The sequence below is a fragment of the Littorina saxatilis genome, linkage group LG1 (genome assembly GCF_037325665.1).
Source record: "Littorina saxatilis isolate snail1 linkage group LG1, US_GU_Lsax_2.0, whole genome shotgun sequence".
Classification (NCBI taxonomy): domain Eukaryota; kingdom Metazoa; phylum Mollusca; class Gastropoda; order Littorinimorpha; family Littorinidae; genus Littorina; species Littorina saxatilis.
This window is the reverse complement of record NC_090245.1, coordinates 29,728,358-29,755,027: the sequence shown is the minus strand read 5'-3', so window position 1 is coordinate 29,755,027 and position 26,670 is coordinate 29,728,358. Positions and strand designations below refer to the sequence as shown.

General features: G+C 42.5%; 2 protein-coding genes and 1 pseudogene across 5 annotated transcripts in view; 1 reads left to right on the top strand and 2 right to left on the bottom strand.

Annotated features, from left to right (window-relative positions):
• The window catches only part of LOC138966549 (ras-related protein Rab-35-like), a 45,294-nt gene extending 18,941 nt beyond the window's left edge, over nucleotides 1-26,353 (bottom strand). The window contains exons 1-2 of one of the 3 annotated variants that reach the window (XM_070338831.1): nucleotides 26,148-26,353; nucleotides 21,756-22,572 (exon numbers count right to left, since the gene is read on the bottom strand). In XM_070338831.1, the coding sequence (XP_070194932.1) occupies nucleotides 21,756-21,826 (71 nt within the window). In that variant the 5' untranslated portion in view covers nucleotides 21,827-22,572; nucleotides 26,148-26,353. Of the gene's footprint in view, nucleotides 1-2,321; nucleotides 2,950-9,057; nucleotides 9,466-21,755; nucleotides 22,573-26,147 lie in introns of those variants that run through there. The other 2 variants (XM_070338848.1, XM_070338823.1) reach the window with 2 other exon arrangements.
• LOC138966679 (regulation of nuclear pre-mRNA domain-containing protein 1B-like) overlaps nucleotides 1-26,670 on the top strand; it is a 183,023-nt gene that overhangs the window by 107,057 nt on the left and 49,296 nt on the right. The window lies entirely within an intron of this gene.
• LOC138951153 (U4 spliceosomal RNA) lies at nucleotides 13,767-13,847 on the bottom strand (annotated as a pseudogene).

Genomic DNA, 26,670 nt, shown 5'->3' with positions numbered 1-26,670 from the left:
ACCCATCCCCAAAACGACGGAATTATATGTATAGCAAAAAAGGGTGCAGCAAAAAGTCATGTTACACAGAAAATGAAAGAAGGTGTTGGATCATAATTCCTTATCAAAAACAAATCGATAAAACTCCATCCAGCCGTTAAAACACCAGCGCAGCTGTGACATTGTGATGGCACGCTTCATGCAAACAAAATGCCCACTCACAGAAAAACAGCTGTATGACCGACGTCGGATTCAACACAAAGGGACACACTCACACACATCCAGTCCTGACAAAGAATGAAGCAAGTTTAACCTTCCAGACAGGAATGCACACATATATGCAGGCAGTGTGACTTTGAAATGTCACTGAGGCACGGATGTATTACAGTCACCCTGCTGAAAATCTACTCCTGTTCTTGTCCTTTGTGAAACTGAAAGACAAAACGACACGACGAAATTGCTCAAACTTGGACGACGTTCAACGGAAATGTGTGACACAAGCTTTATGTACGCATTAAACCCAAACTACTGAAGAGGCAGAAAATGACAAGCTTCCTATTGTTTTATTTTGGGGATTTTACACACTACAGACAACAGTGCTACCTACCTCTATAATAAGCTAGAAGAAGGCTTCTTTCGAACAGACGTCATGATTTTTAACTCTCCAACTCTGATACTACTTTTGCATGACGTCGCACAAACCAAGGAGGTTCGGTAGATGGAACGATTTGACAAATACCTATTTATTTGTCCGGTTCAACAACAACAACAACAACAACAACAACAACACACACGCACCCACACACGCTTTTCTCACACACAAAAAGTTTGAACAAATAAGTGATTGTTGATAACTTCTTACTTCTCTCCTGGCACCCGTTAATAACTGTTGTGGTCGCCTATTGAAGATGTTCCTACCTCTCTGAGTATTTGGCAGCTCTTATGTTACAGTTTCAATTTCAATTGCACATTATAGCAGGGTTATGTGATATGTAGGATAGCAACTGATAGTAGAACAATTTTTGTGACTGTTAAAGTTTCCTTTTCCTACGAAGATGTTTTCCGTTCAGCTGTGTTGTTTTGACACGGTTTTAAGATTTTGTTCTCTTCTGCACATTCCAATAAACAGAACGGTTTGCTACCCGCATGATGCGGCCGTAGGTTCTAAAGTTATGAAGTTGATAATTATCTCTTCTTCTTTTTTTGTAAACTTTTTTTCTGCTTGCATTTGTGTCAATTTGGGAAAACAGAAATTCATCTTTCAAATCAGGAATTCCTGCATTCCCGATGGCCACCGTTATCCTTGCTTCTGTGTTATCGCCAGGTTGCATAGAATCGACACGGCGCCTGCTTATCGCTGTTGCCGTTTTCATATAAAATGGAAATGATAACAGTTTTGCTACAAAGAGGTCAACATACTGGCATAACTGCAACTGTATATTTTACACCAGCGCAGAAAGACTAAAATGAAGTCGAGTCGTTCGTCACAGTGCTGAGCTTATACGAATCTGCATTTCCCATTCCAGACCTCATTCTGGTCATTTTCCCCACGGAGCAACGTTATATAAACACATATCTTAATGTATAGATCAAGTGCAACGCCTTATCAGCAAAGTTCCTTTCTTTGCCTCATTATTATTTGTATGTCCATCCACTACATGCATCGGTCCAGGATAGCCATATTGGTTGTAGGGATGTTAAAAAACAAAACAATAACCAACCAACCGTCCACTTAAAAAAACATGGTTAGGTTCGACGTACTTGCACCTGTTGAGCTTTAACAGTATATATCTCTGTTTTGGAAATCTCCAGAAAGCTTCGATACTCCAAATATATTCTACCTGTTCAACGTTATAGCAGTGTATCTGTTGTGGAAGTCTCAAGAAAGTTTCCATACTCCAAATGTATTCTACCTGTTCAACGTTAAAAAGCTTTTCGTTGAAAAAAAACACCAAATCCTGTACAGACCGTGACCGATTTTCATACAACGAGTCCAAAACCGAACTCCCAATGACGAACCACAACTGATCACGTAAGAAGAAAAATACAACAAAGATAATAAACAATCCATGGATATTCCAACACAACCTTCCAGACTGAGCAGAAAAAATAACACCATGGACCATAAATAGCCCTTTTAGGACAAATATTCACAACAGCTGCTCTCAACACTCTGAACGAGACTAAATATATACCCCAGCACATACACAAACTTCAAGTCAAGTGGAGTTAAAACAACACTGTTAGCCGATGCCACCAGAAAATCAGAACACTCCTTCTGTGGAAGCATAAGTAAATCAAGGCTGTTCTCTTGCCGTCCACCAAAATAACGGAACAAATACCTATAGACTGAGAGGCGAGGCCAGGATAGGTTTTGTCATTTCGGTCATTACACACTGAGAATGTTTTTCGTCACATTGTCAACCGCATTAGCACACTGTGCAGAGGTTTGCTCGCCGCATGAGGTCATCTAACGAATGACAAAACACACACTGTCAACACATATATACAGAAACATATTTCCTTCTGAGTGTAGTTTGCAAGATGTCGACGGCTCGAGAAACAAAATGGGCAACCACTAACATGTATCATTTTGGTCCGCACACCCTTTTCTCCTCGTTTCGTTTGCCAAAACATGTACAAGTTAAAACGAACAAGAACACATCAGCTCGTGAACATCCTCAAAAATGTACATTGGATCGGTGTATCTACTGGCCTTGTTCAAGTGCGACTTTTTATAAAACAAAAACCACACACAACAAAACGAAAGGTTTCCCTTTCAGTTTCTGAAGTCCAACTGTATGAAAACACAGCACATGTGAAATCCTGCAAACATCTGATCACTCAATCATTATATTCCAAGTTGCACAAAAGAAGACTTTTTTGCAATATATAACAAAACCACGACTTCATATTCAAGGTCTCAGCTGATTCTTTGCGTACATGACTAAGTAAGAAATCCACACACACAAACACTGGCCAGACACTTGAGGGACACGCACTTTTGGGAGTGTCAGCTGTGTCAATGAGGAACTGAGATGAAAGATTCTTGTCGACCTACATGTATACATGTGCGGACCACACAACACTCCACATAGAAGGTTTGTGTCTCCCTGTTTATGACAGAAATGCGAGGGGAGGGTGCTGCAAGGAAGGAAGGATGTGGAAGTATCATATACAGCATACTATATTTCTTTCTTTATTTATTTGGTGTTTAACGTCGTTTTCAACCACGAAGGGTTATATCGCGACGGGGAAAGGGGGAAGATGGGATAGAGCCACTTGTCAATTGTTTCTTGTTCACAAAAGCACTAAAAAAAAATTGCTCCAGGGGCTTGCAACGTAGTACAATATTTACCTTACTGGGAGAATGCAAGTTTCCAGTACAAAGGACTTAACATTTCTTACATACTGCTTGACTAAAATCTTTACAAAAATTGACTATATTCTATACAAGAAACACTTAACGGGGGTAAAAGGAGAAACATAATCCGTTAGTCGCCTCTTACGACATGCTGGGGAGAATCGGGTAAATTCTTTCTCGTCCCAACCAATTTGGGACTCCCCCTAGCCCGCGGGGTGCAGCATACTATATAATGTGTGTGAGAATGGGTGTGGTGGAATACAGGAATATAATGTACATTAGGGGGAGTGAGAATTTTAAATCTGCTGGGTATTGGAAGGAGGCCAGACAGTGTGTGTGTGTGTGTGTGTGTGAGTGTATGGGTGTGTGTGTGTGTGTGAGTGTGTGTGCGTGTGTGCGTGTATGTGTGTGTCTCACAAATGATGAGTGTGTGTACGTGCGAGCAGAGACGTAGTTATGTATGTCTCTGGTGCGAGAGAGAGAGAGAGAGAGAGAGAGAGAGAGAGAGAGAGAGAGAGAGAGAGAGAGAGAGAGAGAGAGAGAGAGAGAGAGAGCGACTGTGCCAGTGTTTGTGCGCGTGTGCACATGTATTACATTCTTTGAACACTATTTTGTAGAAAAAATGCGCTAATATGATTATACCTCAGGAAAAACAAACCTCTTCAAATGTATAGATATCGTCCACTGACGATAGGGCTAGAGCCAAGTGGGGATACGTTAGTTATGCCAGAGACATTCTATGTATGTCTCTGGTAATGCAGGTCGGAGGAAGCTACATCTGCCTCTTTTTTCGTGAACACAGAAAAGAACATTGCTCGGCTACCATTCCCTACATATCTCCTCTCCCTGAATCCTCTCTCTCTCTCTCTCTCTCTCTCTCTCTCTCTCTCTCTCTCACACACACACACACACGGTAAGATTCACACGAGAGAGAGAGAGAGAGAGAGAGAGAGAGAGAGAGAGAGAGAGAGAGAGAGAGAGAGAGAGAGAGAGAGAGAGAGAGAGAAAGAGAGAGAGAGAGAGAGAGAGAACACACACACAGAAAAGAACATTGCTCGGCTACCATTCCCTACATATCTCCTCTCCCTAAATTCTTTATCTCTCTCTATATATCTCTCTCTCTCTCTCTCTCTCTCTCTCTCTCTCTCTCTCTCTCTCTCTCTCTCTCTCTCTCTCTCTCTCTCTCTCACACACACACACACACATCTGGGGCGGGGACGTAGCTCAGTTGGTAGCGCGCTGGCTTTGTAGCCAGTTGGTCGCTATCATCGTGGGTTCGATCCCCACGTTCGGCGAGAGATTTATTTCTCGGAGTCAACTTTGTGCAGACTCTCTTCGGTGTCCGAACACCCCCGTGTGCACACATGCGCACGAAAAAGATCCCACGTTCACAGCGAAAGTCTCAGGGCTTGGAAAACACGAAGACATGCATGCATCATCTCTCGTCTCCGATTATCATGATCGTAGTTCGATACTTTGACGAGACAAACCCAATGCTGGTGTGTCGAAGAAGACAGCCACAGCGGGCTTGTTCGAATCAAAGTATCACACCATATCTTCAACGTATTACCAATACCTGTCCCAATATAGACCAGTTGGTATAAGAGGACGTTAAACCCTAATAGTCAGTCACACACACATCCCCGCACTTTCTCGTACAGCCATGGCTGCGGGTGTGGAACTCTTTGAGTGTCAAGGCCGCTAGCCAGAAATGTCCAGTCTGCTCGGACCTCCGTGAGTGTGTGACCACTGCTTACCAACACTCAGCAGGACAAAGTATTTGAGAATTGCCTAACAGCCCCTTGTGACCCCAACACATAATTTACAGCAGTTATAAATTCTGCCATAACCTTGAAGGGCTTATGAGACTATAACAATGAGGGGCGACATAGGTCTAGCAAGTGGAAGCACCATGCAATCTTGCTGGACGAGTTTTCCCCTTACCTTGTCCTTCTCTTAGTATTTCGGTTCAACCAAGTAAGAAGTAATTAAGTGCTTATTTGAAATGAAAAAAACGGCCGGTTATAGTCGGCAGGTTTTTGTGAAACAAGTTCTGCTTTCAGTCAGTTAACAACACAACCACCCTCACCACCACCACAACGACAACAACCACAACCGCAGAAACAACAGCATTGAGTTGGCTGGTCTATGTAAAGAAGATTTTGCTTTCAGTTTTATCAACAAGAACAACAGCAGCAGCAACAAAAGTCAACAACAACAGTAACCCTCGTTAATTCATTCAGTCCAATATGCAAAAAGCAAGAGATTCATATCTTGTGCTCAAAAACACTCTGCACTTACTATCTGGAACATATTTCACAAAAAGAGAATATTGTACAAAAAATGTATGCATTATCAGGTAAGGTTTCTTTATTTGGTGTTTAACGTCGTTTTCAACCACGAAGGTTATATCGCGACAGGGGAAGGGGGAAGATGGGATAGAGCCACTTGTCAATTGTTTCTTGTTCACAAAAGCACTAATCAAAAATTTGCTCCAGGGGCTTGCAACGTAGTACAATATATTACCTTACTGGGAGAATGCAAGTTTCCAGTACAAAGGACTTAACATTTCTTACATACTGCTTGACTAAAATCTTTACAAACATTGACTATATTCTATACAAGAAACACCTAACAAGGGTAAAAGGAGAAACATAATCCGTTAGTCGCCTCTTACAACATGCTGGGGAGCATCGGGTAAATTCTTTCTCGTCCCAACCAATATGGGACTCCCCCTAACCCGCGGGGGGTATCAGGTAAGGTATTGGGAACAAAAAACATCAAATCCAACAACAAAAAGAATCATTTGCAACTGCATGACACTTCAACTACTTCATCTTTACTGATTATTTAACAGGTAAAACCATTTTAGCCAAAGCAGTGTTAAGAACAAAAGGTCACCAAACCTCTGGGTGTTAACAGCCAGTTACAGGCATATGAAACAGTCTTTTCAGACCTGTGATAACGCTTAATTAAAGGCATACATGACATGTGGATGGATGGTCTTTTCCCATGTAAAGATAGTGTGCTGAACAGTATATATGTCGTGCCGAATTCACGGAATTGCCGAATTCGCGGAATCGGCAACATGTTTGCCGATTTCGCGTAATCGGCAAAACGCTGCCCATTACGTGAAATCGGCAGCGTTTTGCCGAAAATGCGGAAAGGCTTCAAAAATTTGCCCATTTCGCAAAAGCGACAGCCAGTTATTTTTTGTGTCACCATAACATTGCATTAACATTGCTTCACCTCCCTACTATGTTGTGTATGGTCTATGTTGGTCTGTGTTGAGCATAACTCCGGAAATGCACGAAAACTACACTTTCTGCAATAACTTGCCATAACTCATCGATTATTGCGATATCTATCCATTGGAGTATCTAGTTGTCTAAGTTTGATGATATCCCAGGCTTCTGAGAACTTTAAAACCAAAAAGTCGCTGCCGATTTCGCAAAATGGGCAAATTTTAGAAGCCTTTACGCGATTTCGGCAAAACGCAGCCGATTTCACGTATTGGGCAGCGTTTTGCCGATTACGCGAAATCGGCAAACATGTTGCCAATTCCGCGAATTCGGCAATTCCGTGAATTCGGCACGACATATACAAGGAGTGAGCTAACCAAAGTGATTTGAGCACAGAGGCCTAATTATAATAAGATACTATAATCTAGTATTGTTAACCTTCACGACTACACAGTCCGGATGATGTGGGTGGTGTACGACCCATACTTTGCAAAGAAGGATTCAACGTAAAAAGTATGGGTTGTAGGTACGACCCATGCCATCCGAATAGGGATAAACGTTTTGCCGTATCTTTGCAGAGTATGGGTCGTACACGACCCACGCCATCCGAATAAGGATAAACAACGTAAAATTCCTTAATATGTTCTTCCATATGGATCGTCTACGACCCACATCATCCGGACTGTGTAGTTCAAAGGATCGTCTACGACCCACATCATCCGGACTGTGTAGTTCAAATTACGTCATCGTTTATTTGTTTGTTTACAAAGATAATCTTTCAAAAGTTCGCAATGGGATGGTTATATATGGTGATAAGAGATTACACGAAGTCTCAATTAAAAACTCCAAATAGTTTCAGAAATAAAGACAATTTTGCAAGGCTCTGGGTCGTCCACGACCCACGGTGAAGGTTAATGAGGTCAAAGTCTGGACATTGAAAAGGTATCAATATGAACTCTTCCATTTGTTATTTTAAAAGGCCTCTCACTTTCATGAAAATCAGAACTTATACAGTCTACCAAGGACTGCAGTGTTGACCTCTGCATACTGAAGAGGTCCTCTGTTCATTTAGCAACAGCCAATGAAAGAAGGTCACAGCTGTGGATAAGTGTCTGATTGTCTGAAATGTGATCCATGTGAATGATAATTCTTTCTCATTAGCTGCAGGAAATGACAAAAATTCTATTAAACCTGAAAAGCCAGACTCACAGACGCACACAGACACGCCCAATCATGCACACACACACACATAAACAAACTCGCTGCTAGGACAAAAAACAAAATTACAACATAGATAACAAAGACAACTTAAGCTGACCCATACCTGGAAAATTACGTTATTCAGAATGGTCACTTCTTCTCGGCAAACTTGTTTCACGTTACTCGTTAGATTTTCTCACATCACAAGTCCTTCAGTCACAATAAGTGTAAAGTGTCAATCAAGTATACTATAAATATAATGCGCTTAGAGCCCAATATTTGTGTTTTTTGCAAGGGATAGGCGCAATATAAATACACTTTATTATTATTATTATTAGTTACAAGAAGTGCTTGCATAGCTGGCTAGATGGGTAAATGTAAACACAGTAAGTTTCCACTAAGAGCTCAGTTGATTAAAAGTGTATCTTTTACCCCCACAAAGTAAATACTAAATCATAACCAGTTCCCAAACATAAGCAACTGAATTACACACAGACACCAATTCTAAGTGACCAACAGCTAGATTTGTATGTTGTCATTATAATGTCAAATGGGTGAAATTGCAAGTCAAATGATGACAGGTTACACCCCCCAACACACACACACACACATGCATGCACACTTACACACACTAACACACATGTTGTACACACACACTCACAAGAGTGTGTGCACTATTTGGCAAATTATACTACTTTACTAGGCAGGCTCCTGATCAAACTAGGTATAGGTGTAGGGACCAATTGAGTAGGCCTCACATTATATTCCACAATACATTTGGGTCTATTTTTATGCATGCTAATTTTTTAAATTTGGTGACCAATAGTCACCCATCATAATTATACAAATTTTTTTTCATGAACTGTTCACTGTCCAGTCGGTTCTTGAACTGATTAGTATTATTAGCCATTTTAGTATGGTTAGACAATGAATTCCAAATAGGTGCCACTCTGTTGCTAAATGAACTTAACATCGTCTTTTCTTGTGAAGTTTGCAAGCGAAGTTTAAAAACAAAAGTTATAATAAGGCAAATGTGACATAAAATGGGAGGTGGGTAAGGAGACATTCCGAAATAAAATAATGCAAAGGTCACTCGATCCGAGTAATCGACATGATGACGTTTTCAAGCATAAGCAAAGATATGGCTGGTAAATGCATGCAACAACATATCATTTATTACATCAGACGCACAATATATCGTCAAACAACATAACACAAGCCCTGGAAATGGAAATGACATCAATCTGAAACGACAACAGAACACGATCTTACCAGATGGTTTTAAAACAGCTGTCAGAAACGTCCTAGTTCCTTCGCTTTTCTAAATCCCGCTCAGCATATCCAATCGGTTTAAACACGCACCGACCCACTCTCACAGTCAGATGCATTCATAATCCATTTTTACAAGTTCCCAGATGCATTCAAGCCTAACAAAGCCTGCACGTCGAGGTCGACTGTAATTTGTAAACAACGTTGCGTGGCACTGGCAGATATCGTCTGCTACATCGCTGTGATTGCAGCCGAAAATCACATCAGTTCACCGACGTAACCTTTCCACAGACTGAACGATATATTTGGGTTCCAATTGACAGGACATTTCACCTAGATAGAAGTTACTCATCCATGTGCCAATAGGCGGACGCGATGTTACTAAAACAAAAAGTAGAGTAGGAAGGGCAGCGGAAAATCATATGACGACAACTTCCGGTTCGCGAGCTGTAAACTTGCGATGGCTCAGTGGATATTGAACGTCTGTCATGAATTCAGTTTCACTGAAGCGGCTCTCTCTATCTGTGTGTGTGTGTGTGTGTGTGTGTGTGTGTGTGTGTGTGTGCAGGGGCGGATCAGCGGTTAGTTTGTATTTGGAGGTGAAATCAGAATTCAAAAGTGTTACGAATCGAGGGCGCGTTTTTTTTGGTCAGAACTCCTGTGCTCCGCAGAACTAGAAGCAAGATAGTGGCAGTGCTATCTGGTGCCATCTGAGCTTAGAGATTGCCACGGAACCATCTCTCTCTCTCTCTCTCTCTCTCTCTCTCTCTCTCTCTCTCTCTCTCTCTCTCTCTCAGTCTCTCTCCTACCCTCTCTCTCTCTCTCTCTCTCTCTCTCTCTCTCTCTCTCTCTCTCTCTCTCTCTCTCTCTCTCTATTGAGGGCCCCAAAGGATTTAAAATCGTGATCGTGATTGGCGTTTTTTTGACCTTTCTGTGACATTGATTGCCGAAATTTCCATTTCTGTGATCGTGATGGGACTTTGCCCGTGATCCGTGATGACAAAAAAAATCAAGTCTCGTGATCGTGATCGTCATTTGTTTTCGTGATCGTGATGGGCATTATTGCAAAGCATTTTATTTTCAACGTACATTTTTCACAGCTGTATCACTCTATGATCCTCTATTCGTCAAGGAGCCAATCCCGATTGAAGGGAAGCAACAACACATTCAGAAATATGATTTTGACAGCGATTGCTTCCCTTTAAGAGAACCAATCACACAAAAAAAGAGATCCAATCAGAAGGCAAATTGCAAAAGTCTGCCAAACTTCATCCAATGGAAGGGCTTTGTGCAAAAGTTTTGAGTGCATTCAGTCAAATTCGAATTCGAATGATCAAAATTGGCGTGCAGCGGTACTGTCATCGAACTTCTGTTATATTTTGTGGATTCAAGCCAGACCAAAGCAGGCGGCGAGAATGGGCCTTCCTTGGTGGAAAGGTCAGGCTACGGGTCGGTCTTTCCGAAGACGAAATATCAAGGTATGTTGATCTAAGCTACTCACAAAAAGTTAAGGATCACTTGCACACAAATTCATAACTTTCCAAATAAGAAAGCCAATGCGTTGGTATTTGGCAAGCGTTTAATTCAATGCTTTAGTGATAACGATACAACATTTCCTTCAATTTTGAGCAATCGTTTGGTCTCTACATTTTATCAAAGTGTGTACGTATCGAAATTTAATTTCACAAAGTCGTTGAAACCACAAGACATGGCATTCAGACGCTCCTAAAAGTTCAGTAATGCGTGTAACCGCCCTGGCTGTTCTGGCACTCGACGCAGCGAGTCCTCATAGAGTTCACCAGGGTGGTGAAGATCCTCTGTGGAAGCGCCTGCCACTCAGCCTGCAGCATCTGGTAGAGGTGCTGGACAACCCTGGGAGGGGGGAGGTTGCTCCTCACTTTGCGATCCAACTCATCCCAGAGGTTCTCAATCGGGTTGAGATCGGGACTGCATGCTGGCCACTCCATTCTGTTGACTCCACCCTTGCCCTGTGGGGGCGAGCGTTGTCATCCTGGTGGACAGCCTGCGGTCCCATCTGCTGCAGTGTAGGCACAGCCAGCGGTCGAAGGATCTCATCCCGGTATCGGAGGCCAGTCAGGTTACCCTGTACATGAAACAAGGGTGTTCTGTGGTGAAGGCTGAAGGCCCCCAAGACCATTACAGAACCTCCACCAAAGGCCACCTTTACTTGGACAGTGGTGTCAATGTAGCGTTCCCCTTGGCGCCTCCAGACCCTCTGTCGGTCGTCGTTGTGGTTCAGGGTGAAGCGTGATTCATCACTGAACAGGACTTGGGACCATTGCTGACGTGTCCACCTCACGTGACGTCTTCAGAAGGCGCGGCGTGCTGCCCTATGGGCTGGAGTTAAGCGTGGCCGTACAGCTGGGCGACAAAAACGGAGGTTAAACCCATGAAGGCGATTCCGTATGGTCTGCTGGCTGATGTTGATGTTAGTAGCCACCCTCCGCTGCCTTCGAATAATGCTGGAAGAGGCTGTTTTTGTTTGCAAGGCTAGTCGTTCAATGAGACGATCTTCACGTGGAGTTGTCTTCTTTGGTCGCCCAGGTCTGCGTCTTTCCTGGACCCTCCCAGTGGCTGTGAAACGTTGAATCAGTCTGACAATGACCGAGATGGACATGTGAAGTCGCCTGGCCACTTCTCGTTTTGGGACACCATCTTGGAACCATGCAACAGCTCGTCCCCTCTCAAACTCGTTCAATTTTCGTCGTGGAGGCATTGTCAGATAATGCCTTATACTGGTGGTATGTCTTCTCAAAAAGCCAAGCAAGTGACAGCATCTCACACATAAACAGCAGTGCTTGCTCATGCATAAAGGTTTTTCCATGTGGCTTGTGCAATGTGTTCGGGATGAACGGTCCAAAACAAGGTCCTTTTTCGCAAGTTTCCGCTTTTTCTTTTGCTACCAAGCTCAGTAGTAGAAAATCCCGTGCAATTTTCCCACTAACACAACATCGCCCACGTACAGCTGAACAAGAATTCATAACACTTTGGTTTGACTGAGAAATAAATAACAGTAGCGAACTGTATTTATTGAGCACCTGTTTTCTCATAGTGATCCTTAACTTTTTGTGAGTAGTGTATGTTGCTCTATGACTGTTGCAAAGATCTTGAAATTTGTTCAAGATCTTGGAGTTTGAGTGAGAATGAGGTCATTGACATTGTGGACATTGCCACGTCCGGCTGTCACTCGCTCAGTGTGACCCCCACTGGCTCGAGATCGAGTCTGCGTGTAGCCAAAACCGAAACTAGAAATGTGTTTTTCATCCCAGCAACGTGGACACGCTTGGCATAGATTCTAATTGTCGCTTCTTTGCATTTAAGCCTGTAAACTTTAATATCAACAATGGGTTAAATTCAGAAACAATGGCGGGGAGACGTGCCAGTTTGGGTCACTTGATCCTCATGTCAAAGACGATCAAAGTCATGTTCGTTGGGGATTTTGTCAGGCATGCTACTTTTCCGGTAATTGCTGGAAATCCGATAAAGCCGTTTTCAAAATCCGGTAAAGTCAAATTTGTTCCGGTGAAGTTGAAAAATTTCCGCAAAAACGATCCGTTTGAATATCGCGCAACGCGACCGGGCGCCGGTCTCAATGAAGCCAGCGCACAGTAGTGTTGTTTTCACCAGTTTGGAGGTTTGTTAAATGGTGGTGGGGGGAGGCTAAAATGGGATTTTTAACAAGATCACAACACTATTACAGCCCTGAAAATGATGCCCAGAATGCACCAGATTGCACAGATTTTTGAAACATTTTCCGGGGGGGCATGCCCCCGGACCCCCCTAGTTCAAAATAAAAAAAACCATCACACATAGGCCCCTACATGTACTTTAATTTTAATCCACCCAATAGTTTTTGAGAAAATGGGTTTACTAGATTTAGCTCTGGAAATGTGAAATTGTGCAAGTATATATTCATGTGTGTGAGTGAGGGTGTGGGAGTTGAATGTGTATGAGTGGAGAGAGAGAGAGAGAGAGAGAGAGAGAGAGAGAGAGAGAGAGAGAGAGAGAGAGAGAGAGAGAGAGAGAGAGAGAGAGAGAGAGAGAGAGAGAGAGAAAACAATGAAAACAACATTCTTGTTACTGATTACAAATCATGATATGTATTTCTATGTGTGTATGAAAGAGAATTCAAAAATGATAATAAAAAAGTGCAACAGTTGTCACTTTGTGTTGAATAAACAATAGATCCAGAGGAGCGAATTACTGTGTGGTTGTCACACTTTGACACGTGCTTTCTGTACCTGCGGCAACTTTGACCGTGACCGTGATTTGCCACTGGTGTTCGTGATCGTGATTTGCCACTGGTGTTCGTGACCGTGATTTGCCACTGGTGTTCGTGATCGTGATTTGCCACTGGTGTTCGTGACCGTGATTTGCCACTGGTGTTCGTGACCGTGATTTGCCACTGGTGTTCGTGATCGTGAAAACAAAAATCAAGGTAACTGTGATCGTGAAAGCTAAAATTTCCCTTCCCGTGATCGTGATGATACCCCCCCCCCCTTTTGGGGCCTTCTCTGTTTTTGAGCTCAGAGGGGTGACCCCCCCCCCCCCCCCCGGCCTCGTCCACCCCTGCAGTGTGTGTGTGTGTCACAGTGTGTGTGTGTGTGTGTGTGTGTGTGTGTGTGTGTGTGTTCAGGATCATGGGGGTGACTGAGGGGCAGGTCGGAGAAAATGGAGTCAAGTGTCCTCATCTTTATTTAATTAGTTTCAACTAGCAATAACCAAGCCTCGGTTAAACCTCATCGGCTATGATACCGCCACTGCTTCAAGTAGGGTTTGTTTGTTTGTTTGTTTATTTGTTGCTTAACGTCCAGCCGACTACGCAGAGCCATATCAGGACGAGCTTCAAGTAGGGCCTATTCAGTTCTAAGTATGCAAAATCTACAAAATAACATCAATACTGCAAATATACATAAACATAATGCTCAAACGGAGACAGACCAAGCTCTTGACACTACATTTTCACCCAACTGGTAGCCTACTATACAGACCCACAAGGCATGGTGAGATTGTGTTCTTCTGTTGCTACCACATGCGCAGAGGGGCATGCCAAAGGGTTCTCGACAGAAAGATATTGTGCTGCACAGTATATATCTATATCATTAACACAAGTCTTTTTGTCTTGATGCCAAGTTGTTCTTGGCTAATGTCAATTCCTGAAGCTGCAGCTGTAAGTGAAGCTATGACGGGAAATTTGAGCTTGGACTGACACGTGGATCTTCTGTATTTGCACGTGTGGGAGAGGAACAGGTTGTTAACAAGACGAGAGTACAATTGATTGCCTTCTGTGATGCAATACAGTTTTCAGGCGAATGTAATGTGTAGTGGTGTGATTGTAAACAAGACGAGAGTACACATGATTGCATTCTGTGATCTCATACATATTCCATTTGCATGGATGACCATTTTGGACGTTGGTAGTAAGAGGGGATTCTCGTGATTACATCACTTCGCAACGATGCCACACATAGTTTACCGGCAAATTCCCATGTCCAAAGTTTTCGTGCAGAGGTATACTCGCTTACGTGGAGCTCAGCTTTCGTTCATTCAACGGCATTTATCCATGATTACTTGATTTGTCAATAAAGTAACGACTAGAGGTTTACGTGATCGTTATCGTACTCGCGAAAAACATGCACAAGTCTGCAACTGCTGGCTGGGTGAGAGTATAAAGATTATAGGCATAAGCAAGGAGACTTTACACATACAGGGGTGGGACTCTCTTGTGATGAAAAAAGAGGAAATCCCTTTTTTGTAGGGGGGTTTGGGGGCATGATCCCCCGACATTTTTTTAAATGGCACATTAAAATCTGTGCAATTTGGTGCATTCTGAGACTGAAATTCAACTCGTTTGGATCAGGTAAAAAAGGCATTCTCCTCACCCCCCCCCCCATCCCCCCCCCCAAAAAAAAAAAAAAATCAACCAAACAAAAAACACCCTTCACACACCAATGGTAACATTGTAATGGTGCATACTTACGTAATGAACCATGTATCCATAATCCAATACTGGCAATAGTATGATTCAATGCATTGAAGCTCAAAATTACTAGTTATCAGGAGTTTTAAGTCAGCACAATTTAACTCTCAAGCCTCCAGTGTTCTGTTCCATCTTCACTTCTCTCCATATCATTCAGTCAACAAGTTATAGATACTGTGATGAAATGGGACGCGGAAAAATAGATAGCTCCAGCGGAATTCGTAAGTTGTGTCCGCGGAAATCCGCGGATTCGCGGAAAAGTCCCACTCCTGACATAAAGAAACACGCAGTGCATTTCACCAAAGAGCTTCCCCAACGGAATACGCAGGGAAAACTATTTCATTTCACACACACACACAAACAAACACACACACACACACACACACACACACACACACACACACACACACACACACACACACACACACACACACACACACACACACACACAAATACAAACATTGTATCCTACAGTAACATAAGGTATCAATCCTGCACGTAGTTCTTGATCAGTTTGAGCTAATTCGGGCTGTATCTTTGCCAAGGAAAGCAGACACCTGTCTGGCAGGCTGACACTCTCTGCCATTACCTTCAAGTGGTCGAGGGGATGCTAAGAGGAAGTACTCAGGCGTTTGCATACCCCTTTCCATGCTAACCGGCAAGGTGCTGACTTTCTTTTGTGCATTGTTGATGGTGAATACATGTTAATTTATTTTTAATATACTTTCTTATGTGATAACCAATGTGCTATATTTTCTCAGGACAAAGAACAAATGTTTATTTTGAATGTTTTATGTATGTTATTATTACGGACACAAACGCTCAGCAATGTAATTTCTCTTTTAGAGATTAATAAAGTTATTGTATTGTATTGTATTGTATTGTATTGTATGCGAAGCACAGCTTGTACTTGTTTTGTCCTCTTTACTTTATGTCAAGATTTACGTTTCTTGCCAAGAAGCAATACGACATATTTTTCCCTCTAAATTTCCTTTCCTGTCCTATTTGCATTACGTTACAATTTACTTTTCTTTTAAAAGAAGCAATACGGCATTTTCTATGACGGCTTACTAGTGCCAAAACCTCATACTTGTAATTATCAAGGGAAAATTACTAATTTTCATTTGATAATTACCATTTTCACGTGTTTATTACTAATTTCCCCGGGAAAATTAACTTTCACCTGTTAATTACTCATTTTTAGTTTTGGCTCACTTCCTGACGGATTGCTAGTGCCAAAACTAAAAATGTGTAATTTTCCCTTGAAAATGAGTAACTAACAGGTGAAAACAGTAACTGACAGCGTTAATTAGTAATTATCACGTGATAATGGGTAACCCCAGGTTTTGGCACTAGTAAGCCGTCATAGGGCTTACTAGTGTCAAAACCATTTTATCAAGGGAAAATTAGTAATTTTCCCTTGATAATTACCATTTTCACGTGTTAATTACTAATATTCCCGGGAAAATTACTAACTTTCACCTGTTAATTACTATTTTTTAGTTTTGGCTCACTTCCTGACGGATTGCTAGTGCCAAAACTAAAAATGAGTCATTTTCCCGTGAAAATGACTAATTATCCCGTGAAAATGAGTAACTAACGAGTGAAAACAGTAACTGACAGCGTTAATTAGTAATTATCACGTGATAATGGGTAACCCCAGGTTTTGGCACTAGTAAGCCGTCATAATTTTCCCCCCTCTTAATGTTCTTTTCTTGAAGGTTCTTCGACCGAATAGGAATGCATAATAATATATATCCTTTATTCTCATACCCATCAATGAATACGAAAATAAACAACGGACAAACATCCAAACAGACACAGTGAAACCTAATAGCCGCTTTATACATAAAGGCGGCTAAAATACTCTTGTTTGCTAGACAATGCGTGGGACTGTGAGCCTGGTAGTGGGCACCCTTCATCACTGTTTGAGTCACCACAATTTCTTTGTCAACATTTTTTTCTTCTGAAATTTAAAAAAAACTGAAGTTGCACGAACAACTCTGCCAGTGCCTTTATACCCTGTCCTAGTCGAGAAATTGGGAAGAAAAAAGAAGGAACACACACACACACACACACACACACACATACACACCCTTCCACAACAAACCCCCACCCCACGGACACGTGCTGATGCTCGAGGGAAAAGAGATGCAGACCCAGAAAGTTTAGCAGCAGATAAAAGAAAGAGATGTCTGGAAAGGTGAAATGGAGGATGGCAAAAACCACCGGGTGTTCAACGGCACTTCGTACCTGCAAGCGTAGAACAAATAATCAGCTCGTGTTTTCCTTCCATAATAAAGCAATAGGCGAGTTGCCTCCCGACCAAAGGGCCCAGGGTAAGTAAACCACAGGCACAGCAATAAGATAAACTTATCTTTTACATCCCAAACGTCCAGACTCATGATGTGGAAGATTTCAATGCAAAGGGGTGAATCATGCTGGAACTTTTATTAATTCAATAATCGTTGTAGCTCCTAAAATGATTAAATTTTCCAATCTTGACCACAAAGAAGCGACACATATCTGAGCTTAGTTCATCTTCTATTTTTTTTCCGTCCGTTCTAAAAACCGCTAGGTCGTGGTACCGAGTGAATGTTTTTGTTTTGTCTGTAATTAAAAGTTTAGAAAACTAACCTTTATCGGTTTTTAATTCCTAAAATGTTCAGTTAAAAAAAAAATCTGATGTTGCCAGAGGTTGATTATATTGAAAACCTAATGTGTATTTCAGACTTACATTAAAAAAAAAATCACACACATTTGCTGTAAGGTCGGAAGCTGACTAAAAAAAATAAAAACAAGAGGCGAAGCCTTCAAGGCTCACGTAAGAAATAGACAAACAGTAACACAAACTCAATCACTCCGTCACACATACACACCCACACACACAGTAAGCTTAGGTGACACTGTGCAAGAAAGAGAGACACTAGATCTAGATCTGTCTGTCTGCATGTAGCCTACTTACAGGGAGGGACACGACTGCCAAATAGTCTCGGCCCGCTCAAAATAACAATGACCGAGACCACACACACCACGCGAGAGAGAAAGACTACAGGGAGGCATGCCGTCATGATGCATTAATTGACGTCAAGCACTTTTGACCGTGACGTAATCTTATGCGAGCTTTATCCATAGTCTTGGATAACCACTCACACATAGACTCGGAAATGTTAAAGTTTCTACCACAGACATACACACGCACAAACACACACACACACGCACACACACACGCACAAACGCACAAACGCACAGACAGACAAAGTTACGATCGCATAGGCTACACTTCGTGAGCCAAAAATAAAAAGTATGCATAATTTCTCTGTCTGTCTGTCTGTCTGTCTGTCTGTCTGTCTGTCTGTCTGTCTGTCTCTCTCTCTCTCTCTCTCTCTCTCTCTCTCTCTCTCTCTCTCTCTCTCTCTCTCTCTCTCTCCCCTTCATTCTTCTTCTTCCTCTCCTTTTCGTTTTTTCTATCCATTATTAGGTTAATAAAACTCAGTTGAGGGTTGGTGAAGAAACCAACATTTTGGTGTGTAACCAGAATAAAATGCCACGGTTAATTTAGAGAGTGAAGAAAGGGAGAAGAAGAGGGTCAGAGGTGATATTCTTCTTCCTTTTGAAGAAATTCTTCCTTTTGAAGAAATTCTTCCTTTTAACTCCTCCTGATAATAAATTCAGACACGTTTAATTCATTGTAAAGCAGGAAACAGCGCCATGGTCATTGATGGCCGCAGGAGCGGTCATCTATTGGAATGCATTCGGAGAGGTGACATGTCTCGTTTTGTTACCGTTCTCACGAGATCAGTTACAGTTTTCTCTCTCTCTCTCTCTCTCTCTCTCTCTCTCTCTCTCTCTCTCTCTCTCTCTCTCTCTCTCTCTCTCTCTCTCTCTCTCTCTCTCTCTCTCTCTGTATGTATGTCTTTGTGTCTCCCTCTGAGTCTCTCCGCTTCTGTCTTTCTATGTCTGTCTCTGTCTATGTGTGTGTGTGTCTCTCTCTCTCTCTCGCTCTCTCTCTCTCTCATCCGACTCCTGGCACACAGGTCAAAGCAGAGGTTAACTTGAGTGCACGTGTACCTAGCAGGAGGGGGGTGATTCGGGTCAGAAGTGGGGTAAAGCACTTTGGTCTTCAGTCTTTGGGTTATTTATAGCTTTCAGTGGAGAAGATGCCAACATGAAATTGCACTATGCTCTACTATTTATTGTCCTTGTCTATCGGACACGAAGAAGGGAAGCTACAATCGCCTCAGGCCATATATACTCTTTGTTTCCTGAGCCTGGACCATTAAGACGGTTACCTCATAGATCTGTTCATTCTTCAGTTTGTCGGTGTCAAAAGTTATACCCCATTCCACACAACCGTTCTTTGTCTTGTTCCCGTACTAACGGCAAGGAATTGCTGCCACAACAATGGAACGCTGCGCAAACGGCCGTTTTTTGGCATCTTTCAGCAGCGGGACCTAGAACGGATGTGTGGAATGCGGGTATGACAAATCAGTGTGTGAGAGCGCTACCATTGCGTTACCGTTGTTTTAAGTTCCTTTAACGATCCAAGCGTTCCGTTACCGATGGATTGAGGTTCCGTTACCGTTCATTCTTATCGGGAGGGGAACGGCTAAAAATTTGAACATGCAGCCCAAACTCAGCCGTCCCTACCGACCCTACCGTTCAAAGCAGTTACGTTCATTGCGGTTCTGTCCCGATCCCTCCCGTGCCCGCACCGTTCCTTGGTCGGTACGGGAACGGGACCTTGAACGGTTGTGTGGAAAGGGGGTATAAGACTCGACCACTTGGCTTATGGTGGAGACAGCTGGAAGATATCTGGATATAATTGAAGAGGAGTAGTCTTCCTTTTAGAAAATGTGTACTCTGTCTTGCAGATTACAAATTTGTGTATTCGCGGCTGGGTAAAGGGAGTGGAGGGTAAGGGGGTAGGTAAGAGAGACGAAAGAGAAAACTGGACAGGGAAAAGTCACTGCCTGAAGTATTCAATAAAGCCACACACACAAAAAAGAAATTACCACATATGCAGGTTTTCAATTCATATTTTTGCAAAGTATCTGCACAAGCATGTGTGCCTCTGCGAGTATGTTCGTGGCTGCTTTCATGGGGTGCCTGTATCCTCAGGAATTTGAGGATTTTTTTTATCAGAATCTCTCTTTTTCTGACACCGTTGATTTAACGTCATTTTTACAGGACAGTTTTTTTCCTTTCAGTTATAAGTTGTAGTAGTTTGACCTTATTGTTTTAGGACAAGTAGAGCTCGTTCACCAATAGCAAAGACTCACTCATTCCGTCAGTGTGCCTGAGTGTGTGTGATGGGGGGGGGGGGGGGCTCTCCCGTGACCGGCCAACTGCAATGTACGCCGGACAGGTTTGCACTGGCCCAAGGGTGTCCGTTCATGAGAGGGACTGCTGTAACAGCAAAACTAGTGTGAAACATAAGTAATCAATGTATCCACTTGACTATATTCACAACAGGGACCTATCACTCTTCTTTGCATGTTTTTATGCCAACGGATTTTCAAATACTCTGCAACACATGTAACCCAAATTCAACATGTGCCCGTACAATACCGCTTCTTTTATGAAAACATTGCTTCGGCCATGTTGGTTTTAATCAACTAATTTTCTTGTTATATGTGTGAATCAGAGGCACAGAGCCCCTCTTCTTGTCAAGGATGAGAAATGCATGCATTCAAATCTTGACCCCACCCCCCCCCCCCCCCCTCCTCGCCCATTTACTTTTGAAGCTCGTAAATCTGTTTCTACTTTGTAAATTTTACAATCTCATCTCTGGAGAGTGTCATTTTTTTTCTGTTGCCTGCGAATAACTTACCTTGCTGCCATCAGCGCAGCAGTTCAATCAATGAAACGGGATGCAAAGGTAAATGGTCCAGAAAAGCCGTGTCTGTCGGATTTTTAAGATAAGGACTGACATATATCACAGAGAAAGTTCAGAATGAAAAAAAAGATAGGTCTAGACAACACGAAGATCTCTTGACTCTCGATAAATTATTATGGGTGGGATGGTGGTGGTCGTGACAGGTGAGAGATGTCGACTTTTTTACGATAAAAAGCAGCTGTATGTTCTCCGATCTCTCCATATCACCTCCGGTTTTTCGTATCTTTCCCTCGGTCTTTTCCCCACCCCAATGCCACCTCGTACATATTTTGCATAAAAAACCAAAAAAATTGAGGAAGAAGGAAAGAGAAAAGAAACGGGAAAGAAAATGACAAAAATTCAAACAACTTATACTGTCTACAAGGTTCTGGAGCTATACCCGTGTAACGCGAAAATAGCATGGAAATGAATCTGATGGTCAACATAGTTGATCATTGGGAAGAAATGGAGACTATCCAACTTCAAAATAAAAGCATACATCACAAAGATGAAAAAGACGAAGACTGACAGGAAGACAAGAAGGAGGACGTAAATATACAGGTAAATAAATGCGCAGATCGATCATTTTGTTAATCAATTAATCAATAATTAATCAGATACAGAGATACATCGACAAATCAATTGATCAATCAATCAACCAACCAACCAACCAATCAATCAATCAATCAATCAATCAATCAACCAACCAATTAGCCAATCAATCAATCAATCAATCAACTAACTAGCCAGCCAATCAATCACTCAATCAACCAACCAACCAATCAATCAACCAACCAATCAATTAATCACAGTTTGACTTACGGGTGTCGTTGTGGACGCCGACGAAAGCCGTTGGTAAGGATGGTGACTGTTCCCTCGCTCTTGTCCTCCATGACGTCACTTCACAAAGAACCCTTGGTTACGTAAGAGCGACAGCCAAACGTCATTGGATCCAGAAACAATCACGAAATCCACTGTTTGGTGTTCAGACGAAGTATATATATATGTGTATCACCGATCAAGTGAAAAGAGACGCATCATTTAAAAAGATGAAGAAGCTTCCAATCTTGTCAGCTCTATTTCACAACGAGTCGCACTGAGCACAGATCGGGCAGACAAAACCCAAACACAATTAAAAGGATTCCCCCGCTATGTTGTGGTTTAATCATCGAGCGCTGATTTCTCACATTTCTATGAAGTTGTTATTTGAAAAGAACTCATTTAGTTAATTAGTACGTCAATGGTATTCCAGTTTTCTTCAGAACTCTCACAAACACTACACGACGCGTTGGGGGTCTAGAAGACTACAGAAAGTGAGAGGAACCCTAGACAGAGCGCCGACTCCCCTGGCGTTATTTGTGCATGTATCAATCTTTCGTAGGCAAGTGTAAACACCGGTGGTAGTTCTACCCTAACTCACTGCAAGACTTGCAACTCCAACAAGTCTTTGTTGTTGCAGCGTTTGCGGAGCCCCCCCTAGCAGTTGTGCCGTCTTTGCTGTAATGCAACGCACTCCTCGTTGTAAGATCTGTAGGTAGATGCGATGTGGTGGTTGGTTGGCCTTCAAAGAAACAATACACTGGAGCTGCTCGGGCGCCGCTGGCTTTACTCTCGACGTGATACGGCGCCAGTGGTCAGGCTGCAACGGACACAAACAAGGTGGTATCAGTTTTGACAGGTGTTGAGAATTTGTGGGAGGTATAGTCCCTGCCTAAGCCCTGCGATCTCTACTTTGTAGCTTTCTTTATGTTGGACTTGGTGCACTCAGTGTATGGGTGGTAATAGGACGCATCAAGACTGGAAAATCAGTCTACTGAATTGAACATACAATTATGTGCAAGTAATACCACTTCACGAATACGTGTTGATACACAAATACAAATCAAGTACCGGGTAATCATGATAAAACTCACACAAACCGAAATAGACTTTGGCCATCAAAACACGACAAAATACGCCCATACATACAACGCCGCATCTGTAAAGTATGTTTCAGTTATTAATTGTGGCTGGATACTGATGATGAGTGTACATCACGCCCGGAAACTAATAACAAACGTAAGCACGTCTGTACTGTTGCGGTAATGACACTGTCGAGAGAACAAGAGAACGTGTTTTTTTTTCATGATGGTTGTCACGTTTGGTCTTCACATGAACTGATGTTGTATTTTGTGTGTTCTAAATGTTGACACTCCCAAACAATGTTCCTTGTCCTAGCTAGGAGAGGAGTATAAAACCTTTGAGTCTTGAATTTCTCGGTTTGTACCACAGCTAAAGGTTACTGCAACTCACTGACACCAGACTAAATTTGCTCTCAATCGAGACAAGCGACAAAGACAACATACTGTGCAGTGTGAGTGCACATTCTCAGTCATTTTCAAAGCATTTATCAAACACTGTTCAGTCTTTCCGGCCACATATTATATAAAACACTTGCGAGTGCACATCAAGTTCTCAGTCTTTTTCAAAGCATTTATCAAACACTGCTTCTACCCAGCCACAACTTGAAAACCACTTGCAGTCAATTTTGAGTGCAGCAGTGCAGCTCAAGAGCTTTCTTGTCTGTGTGATGTTCAGAATCTGTTGTGTGGCAGCTGTTACTGCTTGAGCGCAAGCAGCGACACATGTGGTTTCCATTACGATCCGTCAAGTCCGTGGAACCACCGCGCCCATTGTTCCTATACTGACAGAAAGGCGGAGTTTTTTTTTAATTTTTTATCATTCAGTGGTTTTAATGTTTGCGTCGTTCAGCATCCCAGTGGTTTCTTATTCCTAAAACTCTTGTGTCTTTTCAGGGCTGGACTTAGGGGGGACAAATGAACCGGCTTTCTACTCAACAAGGAGAGACCCCAAACCGGCCCCCCTTTCAAATGCTTAATTTTTGCTGCTTTTCTTTTCAATATTGCTGAAAAGGGTATGAGTGAACTGATCTATATTGTAATTATATCAAATCGGCCGTATCGGTTACAATACTACACACACACCGTGCACACACACACACACACACACACACACACACACACACACACACACACTGCGCAAAATACCCACTCTGACACACTAATTGGCCTAATTCTGTGACAAATCTCTAGTGGATGTGCATCATTCACGACTGACCCAGAATACTCGCAAGACAACGATAAACAGTAACCATGCAACCGGTAGACAGGCAGACAGACCAAGACTGAGAGAGAGACAGAAATAAATCATGTTTTTTTTACCCCCCACACACGTCATCTTAGCGGCACTCACACTGACATAACAAATGTCCTGAGTATGTAACATTCACGACCGAGAGTACTACCGGTGCAAGACAAAGATTCACTGATAAACAGAACCCGTGCAGTTCCAAGGCACAGGTCTGAAAACACAGTGCCTTCTCAAGCTTACCATACACCTCGTAAGAATAAGGTGCACTGATGCGGTCATGACCGAGCTCAACAGAAGCCGTAAAGCGCTTTCTTAGGCCCCCCAAAAAAAGGTCTGTTTACGGTAACCCGACCGACCCTATTTTTTTCGCGCGACCCTAGACTTTTTTTTGGCATTTGGGGGAAAAAAAAAAAAAAAAAATCTTTTGTTTTTTTGGCAAAATAACGTAAAAATATGTTTTTTGGAAAAGAAAAAAAATCCCGACCTACCGACCCTATTTTTTGGGCCTATGTTACCGTAAACAGACCTATTTTTTTGTGTGCCTTATCTGGGAAACTTAGCACCTTTTCGGTGCCTTTCCGTCCATCATGCGCTCAACTTTCTGCTCAATTAAGCACCGTGACTCTTCACATGCGTCTGAGAAAGCCAGGCTGAAATGGGTTCCTTGGGGATTCAATTTTTCACCGACTTCAAAGTGAAAGAGTTGGCTACATGGTCAGTTTCATAAACATGTTGGGTGGAGATGAAAGAGGTGTGTGTGGATGCATGCATGTGTTTTTGAGAGAGAGAGAGAGAGAGAGAGAGAGAGAGAGAGAGAGAGAGAGAGACTGAGACTGAGAGAGAGAGTGTGTGTTTGTATGCGTGTATGTGTTAGTGTTAGGGTGTGTGTGTGTATGTGTGTGTGTGTTAGGGTGTGTATTAGTGTTAGGGTGTGTGTGTGTGCTAGTGTTAGTGTGTGTTTGTGTGTGTGTGTTTGTGTGTGTGTGTGTGTGTGTGCGTGTGTGTGTGTGTGTGTGTGTTAGTGTTAGTGTGTGTGTGTTCCGTGTGTTTTTGTACACGTGAACGCGCTCCCACTGAAAGTCTGGGACTTAAACCACTTCCATCAACTGTATTCCATCGACAGCAATTGAAAGCTAAAAGTGGATTTTTTTTTCTTATTCATATCCTGTGGCACGTCTAAGCTCTCTGTTCATTCAGTTGTCACAGCCTTGCTAAAAGTCTGCATGAAAGATCCCCATACCAAATCGCTTGCTCGAATTGCTCATACCAACAGGAATGCCATTGTGCACGACGCACCTTCCTCCGCTTGGAATGCTTCCATCAACCCATTGTTTGTTTACTCTTGATTCTATTTGTTCAGAGACGGGCCACCCTGCTACAGACAAAGAAAGACAGTCCCACACTAACATAAAAATTGCTTTTCAGAGACCCAAAGAGGGTAAGAATAAAGTATGTTGCTCACCCTCTTCTTTGAGAGAACATACAAACACAACTTCATGAATGACAGAGGCGCGGCGATCAACACTGACAGAGCACTGGGGTAAGTAAATGTGGAGGTTTTGTGGCCACACCGATGTTTATCAGTATCATAAATATATTCATATCACGGCCGCGTAACAGCACATATTATGATGCTGGCATGACTAGCTACAAGCCGGAAAACTATTACTACGTTTTGATTTTGTACAGAAGTGACATCGTCAACAAAGATTATTTCACAATTAAACTTGCTACAGTGAATGTCAATGATAATGACCTGAACTGATTTATTGGAGAAAACTGTCATTGTAATGTTTCCATTTGTTATCGTAATAATTATACTCGTATAATAATGTCATGAAGATCATTTTACAAACTTGCAAGAATGGTAATTGTCAATGATAATGAACTGAACTGATTTAATGAGCACCGGGCTTTAACATGCAACACCAAGAGCCCTCATTGAGCAACCTGGTTAGACGAAGCTAATCACTGGAACAACTGACGGTATCCATGCTGAGACTGCAAATCCAAGTAAGCTTACACAGACAATTTACAAGTCACATGCCCCACCAGACAACTTACCACTGAGTCAGTTCTTCCAGATTTTTTGCCGATCAGTTTGTGGTTGCAAACTTCTCAACTCAATGCTGATGGCAGCTGATAGAAGTACACACAAAATCAGTGTGCACACACAGACACACACACACCAAGCACCACATCCTAGAGCAGAGGATTTGACTGATGACGTTCCACTGGCATCGCAATTTGATACGCTGGAGTGTGCTGATTTCCCTTCGTGTGCACGGCGGTCTGTTTTCCCTTCCTTCCTTCTTCCGTCCACACTGTGAATTTACTGAAACCTCCTTCGTCTCACTTTTGCCGCTGTACAAGCATTTCACTGAACAGACCACGTGTGGTTTAGTATCCTTCGCGGTTTATGACTTTATTCAGTTATTCTGCAGAAAAGTCAAATGCTGGAGAAAAACCGTTCTTTTCTGCAGCATTTCTGCATAATGTCATCTTTCGCCGAAGCAGCGTTTTTTTCTGCAGCAAAACATTTTACTGCAGTAAAATTGAAATCAAGAATGCTGCAGTAAAACGGTGC